This window comes from Sinohyriopsis cumingii, chromosome 18, assembly GCF_028554795.1.
Source record: "Sinohyriopsis cumingii isolate HCF-2022 chromosome 18, ASM2855479v2, whole genome shotgun sequence".
NCBI lineage: Eukaryota > Metazoa > Mollusca > Bivalvia > Unionida > Unionidae > Sinohyriopsis > Sinohyriopsis cumingii.
The window spans coordinates 45,913,483-45,931,747 of record NC_142978.1 but is presented as its reverse complement, the minus strand read 5'-3'; the positions used below and the strand labels follow the sequence as shown (position 1 = coordinate 45,931,747).

At 36.2% G+C, this 18,265-nt stretch overlaps 1 protein-coding gene across 2 annotated transcripts in view; it reads left to right on the top strand.

Annotated features, from left to right (window-relative positions):
* LOC149776555 (chondroitin-polymerizing factor, non-catalytic subunit-like) overlaps positions 1-18,265 on the top strand; it is a 44,533-nt gene that overhangs the window by 12,828 nt on the left and 13,440 nt on the right. For both annotated transcript variants that reach the window (XR_016416063.1, XM_089941013.1), the window contains exons 2-4: positions 2,400-2,528; positions 12,260-12,399; positions 16,617-16,735. Coding sequence is in view for 1 of the 2 variants with exons in the window: in XM_089941013.1 (XP_089797139.1) it covers positions 2,400-2,528; positions 12,260-12,399; positions 16,617-16,735 (388 nt within the window). In the remaining variant the exon portion in view is untranslated. The remainder of the gene's footprint in view (positions 1-2,399; positions 2,529-12,259; positions 12,400-16,616; positions 16,736-18,265) is intronic.

Genomic DNA, 18,265 nt, shown 5'->3' with positions numbered 1-18,265 from the left:
CTGGTATCTTTGTTCCATTGTTGCGATATCTTGATGAAAACGTTCGCCGTGTTCATCACTAACAATACCACAGTTGCTAGGAAAGAAATCCAAATGGGAATGAAGGAAGTGAATCTTTAGAGACATATTGCAGCCAAGTTTCTTATACTTCATCAACATGTCTTCTACTAGTTCCTTATAGTTTTCTGCCCTTACATTTCCGAGGAAGTTTGTAGAAACTAGGCGAAAAGCATTCCATGCTTGTTTCGCGTCACCTTCCAGCAAGTTGTTGAACCGGTCATCTTTGAAAAGCTCTCGAATCTGAGGACCCACAAAAACTCCCTCTTTAATCTTTGCTTCGCTGAGTCGAGGGAATTTTTCATGCAGGTATCGGAATGCTGGCAAAGTCCGGTCAATGGCTTTCACGAAGTTCTTCATCAAACCTAGTTTGATGTGAAGGGGTGGTAGCAAGATTTTCTGAGCCTCAACCAGAGCTGGGTGTTGGATATTCTTCTCTCCAATGGCTACATTCTGCCTGTGAATCCATTCCTTCCTCATGTAGTGCATTTCCCTTGCTCGGCTATCCCACTCGCATAAGAAACACATGTATTTTGTATATCCTTGCTGCAGTCCCATTAAAAGGGCAACTACCTTCAAATCACCACAGAGGTGCCAGCTGTACTTGTTATACTCAATGGAATTCAGTAGCTGCCTTAAGTTATCGTATGTCTCTTTCATGTGGACAGCATACGCTACTGGAATAGATGGAAGAATGTTTCCATTGTGCAAAAGCACAGCCTTGAGACTCAGTTTCGAAGAGTCCACAAATAGTCTCCATTCTTGTGGGTCATGAGTGATTTTTAAAGCATTCATGAGGCCCTCAATATCGGAACAGAATATCAGATTACTTTCCTTTCTGAAGAAAGGCTCCAATTGCTGGTGGCGCTTTCGATATGCAGTAATTGTGACATCTTCTTCTAGAAGATTCCATTGTTGGAGTCTTGATCCTAGCAATTCTGCCTTGTTCTTTGATAAGTCCAAATCACGAATCAGGTCATTTAGTTCTTCCTGTATTATTCTGTGTGGGGTTGATGATGCACCACAGTGAAAATCTGGATCACTGCATGCTGATGGACCAGGAGAAGAACAGGTCGACTCACCTTTGTCTTCGTCAGATGAATCAAGAGAATATTCTGCTGGAGGTTCTGGAATAGGAAGTCCCTCACCATGTGGAACTGGTCTCAATGCAGACGGAATGTTTGGGTAGACTATTCTCGACTTCTTTCGCTTCGTTATTCCGCCGGAAAGAGGAGGAACCAAGCAGAAGTAACAGTCATTTAGGTGGTTGCTTGGCTCTCTCCACACCATTGGGACTGCAAACGGCATTGATGACCTTTTGCAATTCAACCACTGTGAAAGCTGTGTTGTACATGTAGCACAGCATATATGCGGAGCCCAAGGCTTGTCTTGGTCACCAACCTTGCATCCGAAGTAAAGATGATATGCCTTCTTCACTTGAGAATTGATACTTTTCTTCTGGTTGGCAAATGTCACTTCCCCACAAATATAGCAAAAATTGTCCGCGGTATTAACACACTTTCGAGGCATTACTGTTCTTTATTGTACGTAAATGGATAAAATAATAAGTTTTATGTAACAGTAGCTTGAACTGTCTCGCACAACGTCTAAAATATTTTAAATGCTGAACCTATCTGATTGGGCTTTATATAGTACACTGCTTACGTCAGCTTCAGCAGCCGCCTGGCATTAGTATAATAGGCCTACACATGTATAGTACACTGCTGACGTCAACTTACTTCAGCAGCCGCATGGCATTAGTATTGCATTGCATCAGAAAATGATGCAATCAACTGTGGATGATGTGAGCATGATAGTATTATGCAATGTTACATCATTATTCCGGATGTTGCTGCAGTCCTACTGGAGAAATTTACACAGTGAAACATAGAAAATGAGGTATATGAATATCTTCAAAACGAGAGCCAATACAAATTTTTCACAGTTATATTCGTGTTCGGCACACCAAAATACTACAGATTAGGGCCTTTTCAAGTCAGTAATGATTTCACTGTTGACCAGTGTAATCAGTATAGTTCCTGGTAGATCAAGGTCTATGTTGCTTTCTTTGCTGATGACTCCCAACAAATTGCATAGACCATAATCTGCCAGTACTTTACATGTATGTGATGGCAGATCTGGGTCTTTGCAATTACTTGTATATACTGTACCAAAGTTATGTTAAAATAATTAAGTAGCAATATTGGAACAATATTTAACCAATTTAATTAAATCCAAGCCTATATCTTGTGTTATAAGAATATAGGCAGTATAGTGGAAGTTCTTTATAGTGAGGGCTTTTGATCTGACTAGTAATGTTATTTGTTTGTTTTTTTTTCCAGCCAGTAATATCCAAGGTGTTGAAAAATCTAGACTGGTGCCTGAGGAACACACACCCGGACAATCCCAGCATAACACTAGGACTGTGTGTGACCCAGTCTACACAGAAACACTGTTCAATGAAAGGTGGGGTAAGTATAATGAAATCACACATGGTGCTGTACACTTAAACAGATGTCATTTACAGCATAAGAGATATGACTGGCAGATAGAGGTAAATGGCTTATTTTGAGTGAACTGCATAAAACCTTTCTAATTATGGCTACACATAAATGTACCAGTTGGACAATTATCTTTTACGTTGGTAAAACAACATTTAACATTTTGTTGAGGACATTGTTGTATGTCTTGTTAAACGTTACAGTGAGGGGTTGTTATCAAAGTATATAATGATAGAAGGTGATGACTGAAAGGATGTAGTGGCTACCTTCCGATCTGCTAGGGTGATCTAGTCACCTCCTGACTAGTTTTGTTACTATTGTAACTCATTAGAGGGAATTGATGTGTTTGGTACATTTGTTCAACTAATCACTGTATTTTGTCTGGTTCAGCTGGTATTGCCACATAGACATTCCACTTTCAAAATGCTAACAATCCAATCGTTTGTTACTAGCTGAGTGTCTACACACTTTAACACAATAGTATCTGTATTCTTGTCAGATAATAGTAATCTATGATACAACGCTCTCTAGTATAAATATTAATTGGAAAGATTTGATTGGATTTACCAAATACATACTCAGCAGCTGTTAGGGATCAACATCTCTGTTTAAATGGGAATCCAGACATTTTTAAATTAAAGTATATACTGATAATTTGTAGAAGATTAGGAGGGGGCTTGTTATTACATTTGTGCTTGTTATCAGCTACTTATTTCAAGAATTTTAAATGTTTTTCCTTTATCTTTTATTTTATATCCATTCTAGAAAATGTTAACTTCTTTTACTTTTGACTTTTATTGTTTTGTACTAAATGTTTAAAGGGTTTTTTTTATGGCTTTACATCGTTCTCTATGTTTTTCTGCAACTTCCTGCATTTGCAGCTTTGGAGCTTTATCTTTCATTGGCATCATTTAGCTGGTATCTTGCTAACATGCAGTTAAACCCTTCAGCTAACAATTACACTTGTAAATTGAGTCTGTCTGCATCTGCAGACCTACTTCTGCCATCACATAATACACCAGCAGATCAGGTTTTTTGAAGTTATTTAGGACTAATCAGTAAAAAATGAAAGAACATAGATCCAATTTGCTTGTGCATTGTGCAGTGACAGATCAGGATCAATGTTGTTTGCAGTTGGAGTCTACTTATAAGCGAGTATATACTATTCAAAACTATATACCTCTCTCTTGATAACTTGTGCCTGGATAACTTGCAGACCCAATTTTAATGCGGGGGGCGGGGGGGGGGGGGCAGACATTGATCCCATGGGGGTGGGGTGTTCTAAAAATTACTAAAAGATTTGGACCCTGTTTGTTGAAATGAAGACTGTTATGATCAAAATTGGTCATGAAATATTGCCTCTTTTATTGTCAGAGACAGTTGTTAGTACACATGAAAGTTGATTCAGAAGTATCACATTTGTAACTTGTAATAAAAGTTGTACATTTTGTAAAATTTTCTTTTCAAAATACATGTTCAATAGACTGTTAATAACATTATACCATATGTATTTCGTTTAGAAATTGAGTCATACTGCAAATAACAAAGATCCAGATTTGCTGTTGCATAATACACCTGCAGATCAGGGTCTGTTTGTTTGTTCTAATAATTACTCCTAACAAACTGCACAGAACCAGATCTGTCTTATATATATATATATATGGCAGCAGATCTTGGTCTGTGCAGCTGGCATTTAGACTTGTCTTATAAGCGAGTACATACAGTATGATGAATTATGGATCAAATAATGTCAGCAATACTATCTTGTGGAAATACTTTAAGAAGTAAATACCAATTAAATATGTCTTGTAATACCAATTAAATATGTCTTGTAAATGACAATGAATTATGTCTTGTAAATACCAATTAAATATGTCTTGTAAATGCCAATTAAATATGTATTGTAAATGACAATGAATTATGTCTTGTAAATACCAATTAAATATGTCTTGTAATACCAATTAAATATGTCTTGTAAATGACAATGAGTTATGTCTTGTAAATACCAATTAAATATGTCTTGTAAATGCCAATTAAATATGTATTGTAAATGACAATGAATTATGTCTTGTAAATACCAATTAAATATGTCTTGTAATACCAATTAAATATGTCTTGTAAATGCCAATTAAATATGTATTGTAAATGACAATGAATTATGTCTTGTAAATACCAATTAAATGTCTTGTAATACCAATTAAATATGTCTTTACTATCTTGTGGAAATACTTTAAAGAAGTAAATACCAATTAAATATGTCTTGTAAATGACAATAAATTATGTCTTGTAAATACTGGTACCAATTAAATAAGTCTTGTAATACCAATTAAATATGTCTTGTCAAGTGAAATTCATGTTCAAGTTGTATCTTGTCAAGTGAAATTCATGTTCAAGTTGTATCTTGTCAAGTGAAATTCATGTTCAAGTTGTATCTTGTCAAGTGAAATTCATGTTCAAGTTGTATCTTGTCAAGTGAAATTCATGTTCAAGTTGTATCGTGTCAAGTGAAATTCATGTTCAAGTTGTATCTCGTCAAGTGAAATTCATGTTCAAGTTGTATCTTGTCAAGTGAAATTCATGTTCAAGTTGTATCTTGTCAAGTGAAATTCATGTTCAAGTTGTATCTTGTCAAGTGAAATTCATGTTCAAGTTGTATCTTGTCAAGTGAAATTCATGTTCAAGTTATATCTTGTCAAGTGAAATTCATGTTCAAGTTGTATCTTGTCAAGTGAAATTCATGTTCAAGTTATATCTTGTCAAGTGAAATTCATGTTCAAGTTGTATCTTGTCAAGTGAAATTCATGTTCAAGTTGTATCTTGTTAATTTGGTTTGAGTGTAATCATAAATGCAATGTGCCCTCTGGTTTTGAATTGTAAAAAGTGTCAGTCGACTATTACAGCAGAGTGTTTCCATGAGAAGCAAATTAAGTACCTACTCTAATTTGATCTCCAACTTGCAGAAGTACTGGCCATTTTGTTACCATCAATTAAAAGTAGGGCTTGTGTTTTGAGTAGTGTGACTGTCACGCTCCATAAATTGCTTCCAGGAGAGCAAACCATCACTGTCCCTAATCATAATATTTAAAACAAAGATGTTTTCTTAGCAAACTTCTCAGTTTTTGTCCCAGATTTCATGGCAGTTGCCTTTCACAAATACTGATATGTTTACAGGTTCTACTGTTTGGATATACGACGATGTCATGTGCCATTAAACAATGATGTCATAAATATTTGAGGAGAGTGAATAACTCCTCCCCCCACCCAGTACTTCTAGGAGAGCTGTTCACAGCTCCTGCATATTGCAAAACACAAGCCCTATAAAAGGTGACCTGCATGTATTACATTAATTAGTCTTTTCTATGAAATCTAGTCAGGGAGGTAGAAAGTTTAATGGTATGCAGATCTTAACTGCATAAGAGTTAGAGGTCACAGTAATCATGTATAAAGTCAGCTCTCATCAGTTGACTAATTGAACACTGAAAACACTAAGTACCAGTACTAGTAACATGATTAAAGTATCTAACATTAGTCACTGGTTTATCATACTTATTTGCAAATGTAATCAATACTAAAACAGGAACCAAGTGAATGGTATACTAGGTGCATGAAAAGCTTAGTTTCACAGATAAGGCTCATTATGTGTGTGTTTGTGATTTTTATTGCAGCTTTAACAATCTTAGTCATATTGCTAAAATTTCTGCAGTGTGGAAGTTTATAGGGATGTCTGGCTCTGGGGCATCATGCCAGACATATAGTATGATGTCCCACCCAGTCACATTATCCTGACACCAGGCCGACCAGTCCTAATACTAACCTCTTAATGCTTTGCACCAAGCAAGGCAGCTGTTAGTACGATTTGTATAAGTCTTTGGTATAACTTGACTGGTGTTCAAACCCATGACCGTCTTCATCTTAGGCAGACATTCTAACCACTTAGGCCACCAGAGTGGTCTCATTATAGAGAAGCCAGTTCTTAATAATGAACTTAAAATTCTTGAATTTTCACTCCGAGGTTTGATAAGGATGTGTTAAATTTTGCTGTAGCTTGCAAAGAAGTCGCAGCATCAGCATTTTACTAAAGGAAACAAAAAATTAAAAATTGAGTTTCCATGTTGTTTCGCAAAATAAATGCCACTTTCAGAGAATCTTTTACATTGGTATATGCCAGTTTTTAGTGATACAATTTGTCCCTGTACTGGAAAAAATGAGACTGTCAGTATGAATTCATGTCTCAGCAAATTTTAAAATGTGCTTTAAATCTTGAAAGTTATGTCTCAAAATCAAGTCTGTCAAAAACTATTCTTTTCATAAAATTGTATTCCCATAGCCCTGCTGACTTTGACCAGTGTTTTCAGTGACAACAAAGTAGTAACAGAAGGTAGGCTTATCTCTTTGACTTATTCAGGTAGTGAAGTGATAGATACTTACAGTATAGACTCACTTATAAAGTTGAGTCCAACTGCAAACTGCACAGACCCAGATCTGCCATCACATAATGCAACAGCAGACCTAGGTTGGTGCAGTTTGTTAGGAGTAATCAGTAGAACAAACAGCATAGACCCTGATCTGCAGAAGTATTATGCTATGGAAGAATAGGATCTTTGTTTGCAGTCTGACTTGACTTCAAGCGAGTATATATGATGCAACATAATTCTGCCACCTTTGTATATTAAAAATACAACTTACAGATAGGGATGGAGCTCCCCCAGTTTACTGAAATATATTGGATTGCTGATCAGCTTAACTAAGAGGATATTTTCAGCAAAACAAAGCCTGAAGCCATCAAAGAGATAAGCTGATTCTCCTTCCAGTACTGTTATATGTGTGACCTTTTGCTGGTTTGCAAAACAATGAAAATTAAAGCCCTACACTTTCTGTTTCATAGATGTTCATCCAAGCTTGTATTTCTTGTTTCAAACAGTTATTCCCAATGTGATTATTGAGTGGGAAGCACTAAACCTGCCCCCACCCCTACTTTTTACTATCAATATCCATCCCGTTTTGTAATTTTTCATTTTGTAATTTTTCAGAGGTCCCTCGGTAACTTGAGCTTAGTCTATGTTTTTGGACTTCATTTTGCACAATTTGTCAAGTGACAAGTGTATCTTTAGATAAATATGTTATAGTTTTATGTTAGTGGTATATTTCTATATTAAATTTTTATAATATAGTTTATATTTGCATATACACAGGGTCTGTTCTAAAAGTTGCACTTCAGTTTAATTTTTGGAGTATCACACCAAAAAGTTCTTACGTGAAATTTGCACATCAAGCCCTACCTTTATTTCTTTATGAAATCACTGTATTGATCTTCATATACTCTAGTTCACATATTTGGATGGAGGAATTTACCCCCTAATTATTCAACTCTAAAAAGTTTCTGTATCCTTTTTAAGTAAAAAGATCAACATTTTTCGCTGTTGTATATTGCTGATGAATATCTTTTTTGATGCAGGTAAATATAATTAATTTGTAAAATAACATCAATTGTATTGTAAAGATTATATATACCTGCCTGTTTATATTGTATATGTATTCTTTGGTTGATCGTCTAATACATGTAATTCTGCCTGTGGTGCTCCTAGTGCAGATGTGTTTTCTTTTTTATTTTGTTAACCTAGATTCAGCTAGCATGAGAAAATGTTTCCTTTTGCTGTCTAGCCAGTAGATTACATTAGATTTATTTAATTTTAACATTATCTGGATCTTGTGTGTATTTAATCAATTTTCCCATATGCCTGTGCTTAACTAATCCCAATTTGCCTATTTCTGATAATAAGATTGTGTCTTTTGGGTACTATTATTGCTGCATTATTGGATCAGCATGTGTGGAGCAATTCATCTTTTCTTCCTCCCCTTTGTCATCTTAAATGTTGACAACTAGAGTCAGCTGGGGTAAGTCCAACCAGTGGAGTAATTCCTAAGAATGGACTATTTCTAGCCAATAGGGTAATTCCCACCATTGGATTGATTCTAGCCAGCAGGGTAATTCCAGCCACTATTATAATTCCACCCAGTGTGTAGTTCCAGCCAGATGGGGTAATTCTATGCAGTAGGGTAATTGTCTCTGTGTATATGAATCTCTAAGTGACGTGCAGATAAATCCTAGCACTAGGCATGGGTTCAGTTACTTTTATCAATTAGTTACAATTATGACATGCTTGCAGATGTCAGTTATAATTACAATTTCAATTACTAAAAGTTATTATTGTTCAGTAACATATACAATTAGTTTCACCATATTGGTGATGTTCACTTACAATTACAATTTCAAACATAGTGTAAATTGTAATTAATTACTCAATTACTTTGTAATTGAAACCAAGTCTGAATCCCACAGTAGACTAAGTAAAATCATTCATATACAGTTTTCTTACCAACTTTGCTTTATTGCTTATTCTATATTAATTTCTGTATCATCAGCATTATACATGGCAATTCAGATAACTATGTATGTTTTCTGTTTTTGTAATTTTTTGGGAATTAGAAACACATTTATATTTGCTTTTGCAATAGACTTGTAATTGAGCAATTATGAAACTCTAGACTTTCAATTACAATTGCAAGTACAGTGTATTTGTTGTAATTGCTTACTCAGTTACATTGTAATTTAACTCAAGCCTGCCTAGCACATATAAATTTCTAGTGTATGTGAAGCCAGAATGTCATCACTTCCATGATGTCATCAGGAAAGGTTGAATCCAAGTTAGTAAAAATGGACTATGACAGGTCTAGTAAGAGCTATCAGTCACTTTTATTGACAAACCATCAATAAATATGATATGTATGAATTTTAATAAAGTTGTCATTCCTGATCATATGTGAAAAAATTCTTGAAAGACACAAATTTTGTTGCAAGATTTCGGTTGCAGTTGGATATACCCCTATAATAGTACCTGGGTCAAGGCCGACTGTAGACAACTTATACCCTGATCTGCTGTCAAATAATGCACTGACAGATGAGAGTCTATGTTATTTGTTTTACTGATTATTCTTAACAAATTGCATAGATCTTGATCTGCCAGTGGATTATGCAGTATGCAGTTGGACTTGACTTATAAGCTGGTACAGGGGTCTCAAACTCAAACCACCCTGAGGGCCGCATGAGGGCATTTTTGATTTCCCAAGGGCCGCACCACTTTTGTTATATCTCATGACAGGTTGTAACCCCTGGGCTAGTATAAAGTCAGACCTGTCCTAATTTGGAGAATGCATCATTTTGATAAAGGAATATCATGTGAATCAATTTGCAACCATTTCTAATCATGCTTGTACTCAAAAGTGTAAATATGTCATATGAAAGTAAGGCAGATTTTATCATTAGGGTAAATGGTCAAAACAATTTGTTTGCTGAATGCTGGGAAAAGTTGGTTTGTCACAGCAGAAATTGAAATTGACTTTTGTGCCAGTGTGATAGTTATGGTTCAATATCTTCATCTATTTGCATGTGAATTAAATCTCTGAGGTAAAATGTTCATCTTTGAGAAGAGATATGAGTTACATCCCTTTCCATTATGGTCAGGGGTTGTTCAGTACATGTATTTAAAACTTATTTGTAAAACAGGAAATGTTTTGGTTCAGGGGTCACAAGGAATAAATTTAGATAGCTAGTTTTTATTTCCAGACTTTTCACATCAGCTGACTGTTTATTGATCTTGAGTGATTGACTGATCAGGATATTATTTTTAAGCATGAACAGCAGTGAGGTAAAACTTGCAAGATCTAGTCAACCCGAGTCAGTGCTTTGTTTTAATAATAATGATAATGATGATGATATTGTATTTGTTGAAAAACTAATTTTAAAAGGTGAACCAGTATAAAAAGGTAAGTTTTGTTATTTCCCATAGGTGTTCACTATTGACAGGATTGACTGCATTTGATAAGCAGTTGAATACTTACCACTCTGGTGGCCTAAGTGGTTAGAGTGTCCACCTCAGATGTGGGGGATCATGGGTTCAAAACTTACATAACTTTACAGAACATTATAAAATACATCAAATGTGATTGATTAATATGTATTGTAGAGATTTCGGTGTTACTTATTTGTTTGGCACATAATTACACACTTGGTGTTTAGAATTAGCCTGTTTGAATTGATCAGATATAATTTATTTTCTTTCGATTATTTATAGTTTCTACTGGACATTCATAGTCTATTTTAGTTGCTTAAGATCTCTGTCATCAGGCCTGATCATTATTTTTTCATATAATATTAATGTTGCTAATCCATACATGTAAATCATTTAATTGAGTAACAATCGGAAGATGGTCAGAATATGGCCAATTTTTACCCACTGCAGAACCCAAAATGTTTTTATCCAGCAGGGAAAAAATATAACGGAGAAGCTAACAGCTACATGCAATGACAGATGATTTAAACAGACACTGATTCGTGGAGGATATGTTAGGTAAACCTAAATGGAAATCTCTTTGTTGTTATGGCACTTTATTGGAAATCTCCATTTCTTTTACATATAAAGGACATGTTACTTTGTCATGCATTATAAATGTGCTGATTAAGTCCTCTGACCTAGCAGATAATCCATGTAACACCAGTTTATATAGGAAAGATTTGTTCTGGCCTATGACTCCTGTATAGACAGGCTTCAAATGCCACATATAAATACACTTAATCCCCCCAAGATTCTCATCATTATTTGAAGTGGCCACTTCAAAATAAACAGTACAAAGTTAGGTCAGCACAGCAATATACCAGCAATAAAAAAATGTTAGTGTTGTAAAAGTACATAGAGATACCACAGCAGGAACAGTAGATAGTAATATAGTCAATGGTCAATTTATAATGACAGGTGTATATCACCTTTATACTAATGGAAGTATCCCTTTTTTATTAATGGGGGTATCCCCTTTATACTAATAAAAGTATCCCCTTTATACTGATGGAACTATACCTTTTATACTAATGGAAATATCCCCATCATACTAATGGATGAATCCTTTTATACTAATGGAGGTATCCCCTTTATACCAATGAAAGTATTTATAATGATGGAAGTCTACCTTTTTATACTAATAAAAATATCCCCATTATACTAATAGAGTTTCCCTTTTATACGTACAGAATTATCACCATTATACTAATGGAAGTATCTTTTTATACAAATGCAAGTATCTCCTTTTTACTAATGGAAGTATACTATTGATACTAATGGAAATATTCCCTTTATGCAAACAGAAGCATACATTTTATACTGCTTGAAGTATCACCTTTATACTAATGAAAGTATTCCCTTTATACTAATTGAAATATCCCCTTTATGCTGATGGAAGTGTACCTTTTATACTAATGGAAATATCCTCATTATACTAATGGAAGTATCTCCTTTATACTAATGGAAGTACCCATTTTGTGCTAATAGAAGTATACCTTTATACTAATGGAAGTATCCCCTTTATACTAATGGAAGTATCCCCTTTATACTAATGGAAACATACCTTTATACTAATGGAGGTATACCTTTCTAATAATGGAAGTATTCCATTTATACAAATGGAAGTATACCTTTATATCCTCATTATACTAATGGAAGTACCCATTTTATGCTAATAGAAGTATACCTTTATACTAATGGAAGTGTACCTTTATACTAATGGAGGTATACCTTTATAATAATGGAAGTATCCCATTTATAGAAATGGAAGTTTCCCCTTTATACTAATGGAAGATCTCTTTTCTTTAGGATCAGATATTCCATCACTACAGGCTTGATGACTTTGAATATGATGATGATATCATCAGGCTGAGAGAAGATCCTGACTTCAACAACTCGTTGTCTCTCTATCCACTACCAGATGATATATCCCAATATAAACTTCACAGGTACACACTGCATTTTGTCCTCCTTCTTTAGTACAAGTTCTAAAAATATTTGTAGGGACATCTGAAAATACACTTCAACACATTCTTATGTAATCATTTTTTACTGTAACAACATCAGCCATTCAGATATAGTAGTCATTTAAGCAATCTACACTGACAGACAGTTATTGCAAAGATTCCTATAAACGGGTACAATTTATGCCAAGTCATTGTCTGAATAAATGTACCAAATTTCTGATTCATCTCTACAGTTAGTGAACTAGATGACAAGTGATTATATCTCATTCCTTTATGGGTCATTGTTGTTGTTGTGGGGTTTAACGCCATTTTTCAGCTTACGATTAGCTATGCATGGCGGCCAGTATTAATGGTGGAGGAAGAACTCAGGGAAAACCCCGGGAAGAATCACCGACCCACGATATACTACTTGCAAGCTTACTCACATACCCACATTGTCTGAATCCTAGACTCGAACCAACGCAGACAGAGGTGAGATGGCAGTGATCCGTAACAGAGAGCACTTTAGACCACTCGGCCACTTGGGGCCCCTCCTTTATGGGTCACAGTTGAACTTAATATGAAGATTAAATGAGCTCTTGATTTTGTCTTCACCTGATCATAATACCTTCTAATTACTACTACCTCACAAATCTAGCCCTCGCAGGCTAAATGTTTTAGCTTAAGATGTTTCCTGCCCACCTAGGTCACAGTTAGAGTGATCTCTCCTTGGTATAGGTAATGGCACCAAATTATGTGAATACTTTAGTTGCACATGTGCAACAGACTACCTTCCTTGGTGTCAACAGTTTCTTCAGATATGTTACCTGATCATAATGCTTAGGAGAACTATTACTGTCCTACAAATTCAGCCCTCCCAGGACTCGCAACCTATTTACTGATGAGTAATGTGCATATTTCCTATCAAATGAAGTATCAAAAGTTCATAAAGTTTTTGCTTGTTTGAGAACTGTAAATGCTTTCTGCATAAATTAATCATGGATTATTTGCAAATGAAATCAAGTTCTTGTGATCAGTTGATGTTAAAGGTCTGCAGAAAATAATAAAATACATTACGACATGTTTGTTTTGATTTCAACCCAGATGTTGACACATGGACTGATATGACCTACTCAGCTGATATTAATGTTGAGATCAATGGGTTGTGGCTGATGGAGTCAAATGGCTGAGAACTGGGTTATAATAAAAACAAATGTGAAAGTCTGAACAATGTGATCGCGATTTATGCGATCTTAATTCACGTGAATTCAAAATAATGCGAGATGGGGAAAAATGTGAAAAAGATCGCTACTATTGAGATCACTCTCTCATACATACAGATTGTGCCACCGTTGCAGGCAAACATTGCCCACAGTGCCCAGCTCTTATGCCCCCACCATTCTGTTTATTGTGGCCTCAGTGCTGCCTACGTATGTACATGTGCAAATTGTTTGTTACAATTTTGGAGCGTTATTAGTGATGGCATCTAAAAGACAGGCAAGTGATAGTCCAAAAAGAGACCAAGGAAGGCCATTTCTTTAGAGGTTAAACTTGAAGTAGTGAAAAGGTATGAAGCTGGTCAGAGTACTGCTATGATAAAGCATGCTTTGAACCTTCATGAAAGTACATGTAGAACAGTATGTGACAGTGCGGAAAAAATAAAAGCAAGTGTGAAAGCTGGAACCTCCCTTTCGAACCATAAAAGTTGCTATATCCGCCCAAATATAATGGACAGGATTTAAAGGATGTTGGCAACATGGCTTGATGAGCACTACTGTTCAATGCAGCTTTCATTTTTTAATTACACATACATATGTTCTTTTGATTAAAATTCATATATTTTCATGTTTTTGCTTTATGTTTCCTATGTTTTAAGTTTGTTTCCCTATGCTTTTTATGAAAACATTTATAATAATTTTATTTTAATCTACTTTGCAGAAGCATCCCCTAACTAGACATACTGACTTTATAAGGAGAAATTTATCTCAATTTACGTGAATCTCAAATTATGCGTGCACTTCTAAAACGTAACCCTCACATAAATCTCGATCACACTGTATGTATTCTGAGTACATCTGCTTCCCCACCAATCAAATGGTCAGTATCAAATAGTAGGTGAATTTGATATTTGTATGTTAATTATTGCACAGTTTGTCATGTATATACTGTACATAAAATGGGATGATTACGAATAAGCACTATAACTGACACCTTGTAAAAGTCATTGTGCTGACATTAGAGAACTTGTTGAAAAAAATAGGAAGTGTTAACACTGAAGCCTACAATTTATTAACTACATTATTGATATAATAGACAGTGTAACTTTGAATGGGATGCCAGTACCCAGGCAAATATTTAATTGGGAGGGCCAACAGGCATGAAACTAATGACTCAATATACAAGAATATATTAGTGAACTAGAGAAATGACCTAAAATTCAAGAACACCTGCTGTCCTGAAAACCATAGGAGTATTCTTGATCTTAGGAAGGAATACATGTACTTAGCACATTAACATTTGCCAGTAATTAACTAAAACAGTGGCATTAAAAAAATATTCAATTTTTTTCCAAAAAGTTGGATTTGACCCATTATTTATTATTGTGTGCAGTGCATGCCCAGCCATTTAACAGCATCATCATCAGCAAGTTGCAGAGCCTGCAGTCCAGGGGGGGACTTTGTCAGTGGACAGTTGTTCACAATGTGTGATATGGTCTGAAGAGCTCCACAGCTACAGGAAGAGTCAGTGGCCCTATGCCCATTGGACAAGGTTGGCTGCACAACGACCCAATCCTATCCAAACACAGTTCATCATGGTCCACATATGACATGGAAGGTTGAAGCCAGGAGGGCAGACAGATGGCTCAGCTAAGAGAGAATGGTTTACAACATCTGTTGAAGACCACTTGACACTCCATTCCGAAATAGCTGTAATATCCTCCGGTAATGAACCTAACCCGGAAGTCAAGCGGACTGCTGGATGTGAGGTGAAGTCCATGTACAGTGGAAGTTTCTCACTGGCATAGACAATAACCAACACTTTTTGGTTGCTTCCAGGTAATGCAGATGTGGAGGAGGAATGTTTCTGAGTACCATGGTAAAGGAGTAGGATATGGTGTTCCAGAGATTATGTGTATTGTTGTGTTCATCTGGACATCATTTAACTTGGCGTGGGATGATGGAACCCAGACAGGATATTTGGCTGTTGAATAACAGAGGGCCAGTGCTGATGTCTTGAGTGTCTGAGCTCTAGTGATTCAGGTTGAGCCAGCCAGTTTGCGAGTACTTTGTTTTGAGTGCTAAGTTTTGCTGCAGTTTTCTTCAGGTGGTTGTAGAATGTCAGTGATCTGTCCAGAGTCACACCAAGGTATGTATGTGTCTGGTTATGTTTTTGAGGATGATGCAAAATTCATGGTTCACATTTGCATTATTAAGGTGGAAGATGCTGGAGACTATCTTTGTTGCACTTGACTGTATATGCCATTTCTTGAAGAAGTTCATCATATCCTCCAGGTCCTTGTTCAGTACCTCATCAAGCTCAGTCAATGAGCGACTTTGGGTCCCAAGAGCAATGTCATCTGCATACATGAACATGTGGGACTGTGTTACAGGTAAGTCATTGATACAGACAACAAACTTGACAAAAGAACAGACCGTTGTGGGAGTCTGTCTAGTCTGATGCCTCCATGAGCTGCAGCTCTTTCTGATGTACACTCTGAAGTGCCTGTCATGAAGGAACAGTTCAGTAATCTCATCTATCCAGCTCGGTGAAACTCTGGAAATTTTCAAAAGCAACCCTGCATTCCAGACCGTGTCTCCAAGTCTGGACCAATTCTTTGGAGAATCAAGCACTCCAGTCCCTTAAAACAGACTGAAGGCAAGGAGATCACCAAATAACTCACTGTATTGTGGGGATCTTTGCCAGGCTTTGCAATAATCTTTGCCTGCCACCACAAAGTTGCCATGCACTTTTCTCTAACAACCCGGGTGTAAAAAGCAGTGAGCCATTCTTCTGCCTTCACATCAGAATGCTTCAAAAACTCAGGCAGGATATTGTCTATTGTACTCATACTTCTTTGAACTGAATATTACTTATTGGGAGATATCTTGAACCACAGGGCTTGTAGGCCTCAATGTATCATAATTCCCAACAATTTAGTAATGTAATTTTTACATATAGGTAATAACAACATTCACAGTTTGCTTTTTTGTATTTTACAGATACTTCTGTCTCTTGGAACTGAACTTGTCAAGGCAGCAGATTGACAAAGCCAAAGAGGAAATCATAGACCTGAGTCAGTATGGTCCTGAGGGCAGAGACAGTCTCACATGGCCCATAGGTAAAGATGGAAGATGAAAATATTTCTTAGAAACTACATTTACACCACTATTACTATCACCACCACCACCATAGCACCTTTGGAAGGAAAGATGTTTTTTTTTTCCATTGGAATTTTGTCTTGTCAGATGAGCCTGTTTTTGTTTTCTTACTGGATAACTGGGGCTTGTTTAGTCATTAGTAGTTCAAGACAAGTGTCTAGCAAGTTGCCAATTAAAGAAAGTTACCCATTATTCATAAGTGTAAACTCCCTTTCATCACAAGAGAACACACCCTTTCATCACAAAGAGTACACTCCCTTTTTATCACAAGAATGTATTACTAACAGTTGACTCGCTAGGAGCTCAGCATTAAGAGGTTAGTGTTAGGACTTGTGGGCTCTTGTCAGGATAATGTAACTAGGTGGGACATGATGCTACATGTCTGCAGCATGGTGCCCAAGTGCTAGACATCTATAAACTGCCACAAATCAGGTATCGTACCAATGTGAGTGAAACATTTTAAAGCTACATTGTGAATCCAAAACACACTCATACACAAGTGTGTATTTCCTAGTATCACAAGTGTACACACTGTCATCAAATGGCTACACTCCTTTTGTAGATGTAATACATGTCAAGTTCACTGTGTTCAAGCTTTTAACTTGACCCACTTGACCATAACCAGAAACTTTTGGAGTGGACTAGAAGCTTTTTAAAGAATTTTGTTGCTTCCTCAGCAGCCAGCAGAAACTCCATCAGGTTTATACAGGCAGACATGACTTTTCTCCATTTTAAAGCAGAAGTCAACTTTTCTCCTGGCTTGAATCAGATTTTTCTTGATATAGTCCATTTTTATATCATCTCCAATCCAGTTTTTTCAAAACGGTCTGTGTGGTCCCATTCCGCAATGGCCCTTATAAATTATTTGTTCCATATATTAGTTAGCACATATCTCTTGTAAAGAGTATTCTGATTGGTCAAAGGTTTAAATTCATCCAATGACTCTTCATGTAATGGAAACTTATGGCAATGGAAAGAAGAAGCATGCTTGCAAAACATGGCATCCTGAGTTGTTAAGAGAGACCATGACATGAAAAGTTTAGATAAAGGTTTTAAAAACTTATGGAAATGGGAATGCCTGGAATGAAAAGTTGACGGAAATTTAGTTGGTCAGTTTATAAGAAAACTGAGTGCTAGAGGACTAGCAATTTGTGACTTCTGCAAGAAAGATCTGGATCACAGTAATCGCGATTGGAAGAGTTTGGAACAGCACCTACAAAATAAGCTTCATATGGAAAAATTGAAGCTCAGAAGGCATTGGGAAAAAGTGCAGTTAAGAAGAAAGATTTCTTGCATGAGAGAACAGATGCAGCCCACTATCAGAATACGTGCACTGCATATTGCCAATGCAAGTAGAAGCTCGAAAGGAAAAAGGCTGTCATTGAGATGGAGAAGAAACGATTGCACATTGAGCTTAAAAAAAGTCAGTGGTGACAAAAAGAAAGGCTAAAGAAATACTTGCCAAATCCTCAAAAAGAGCTCGACTGGCA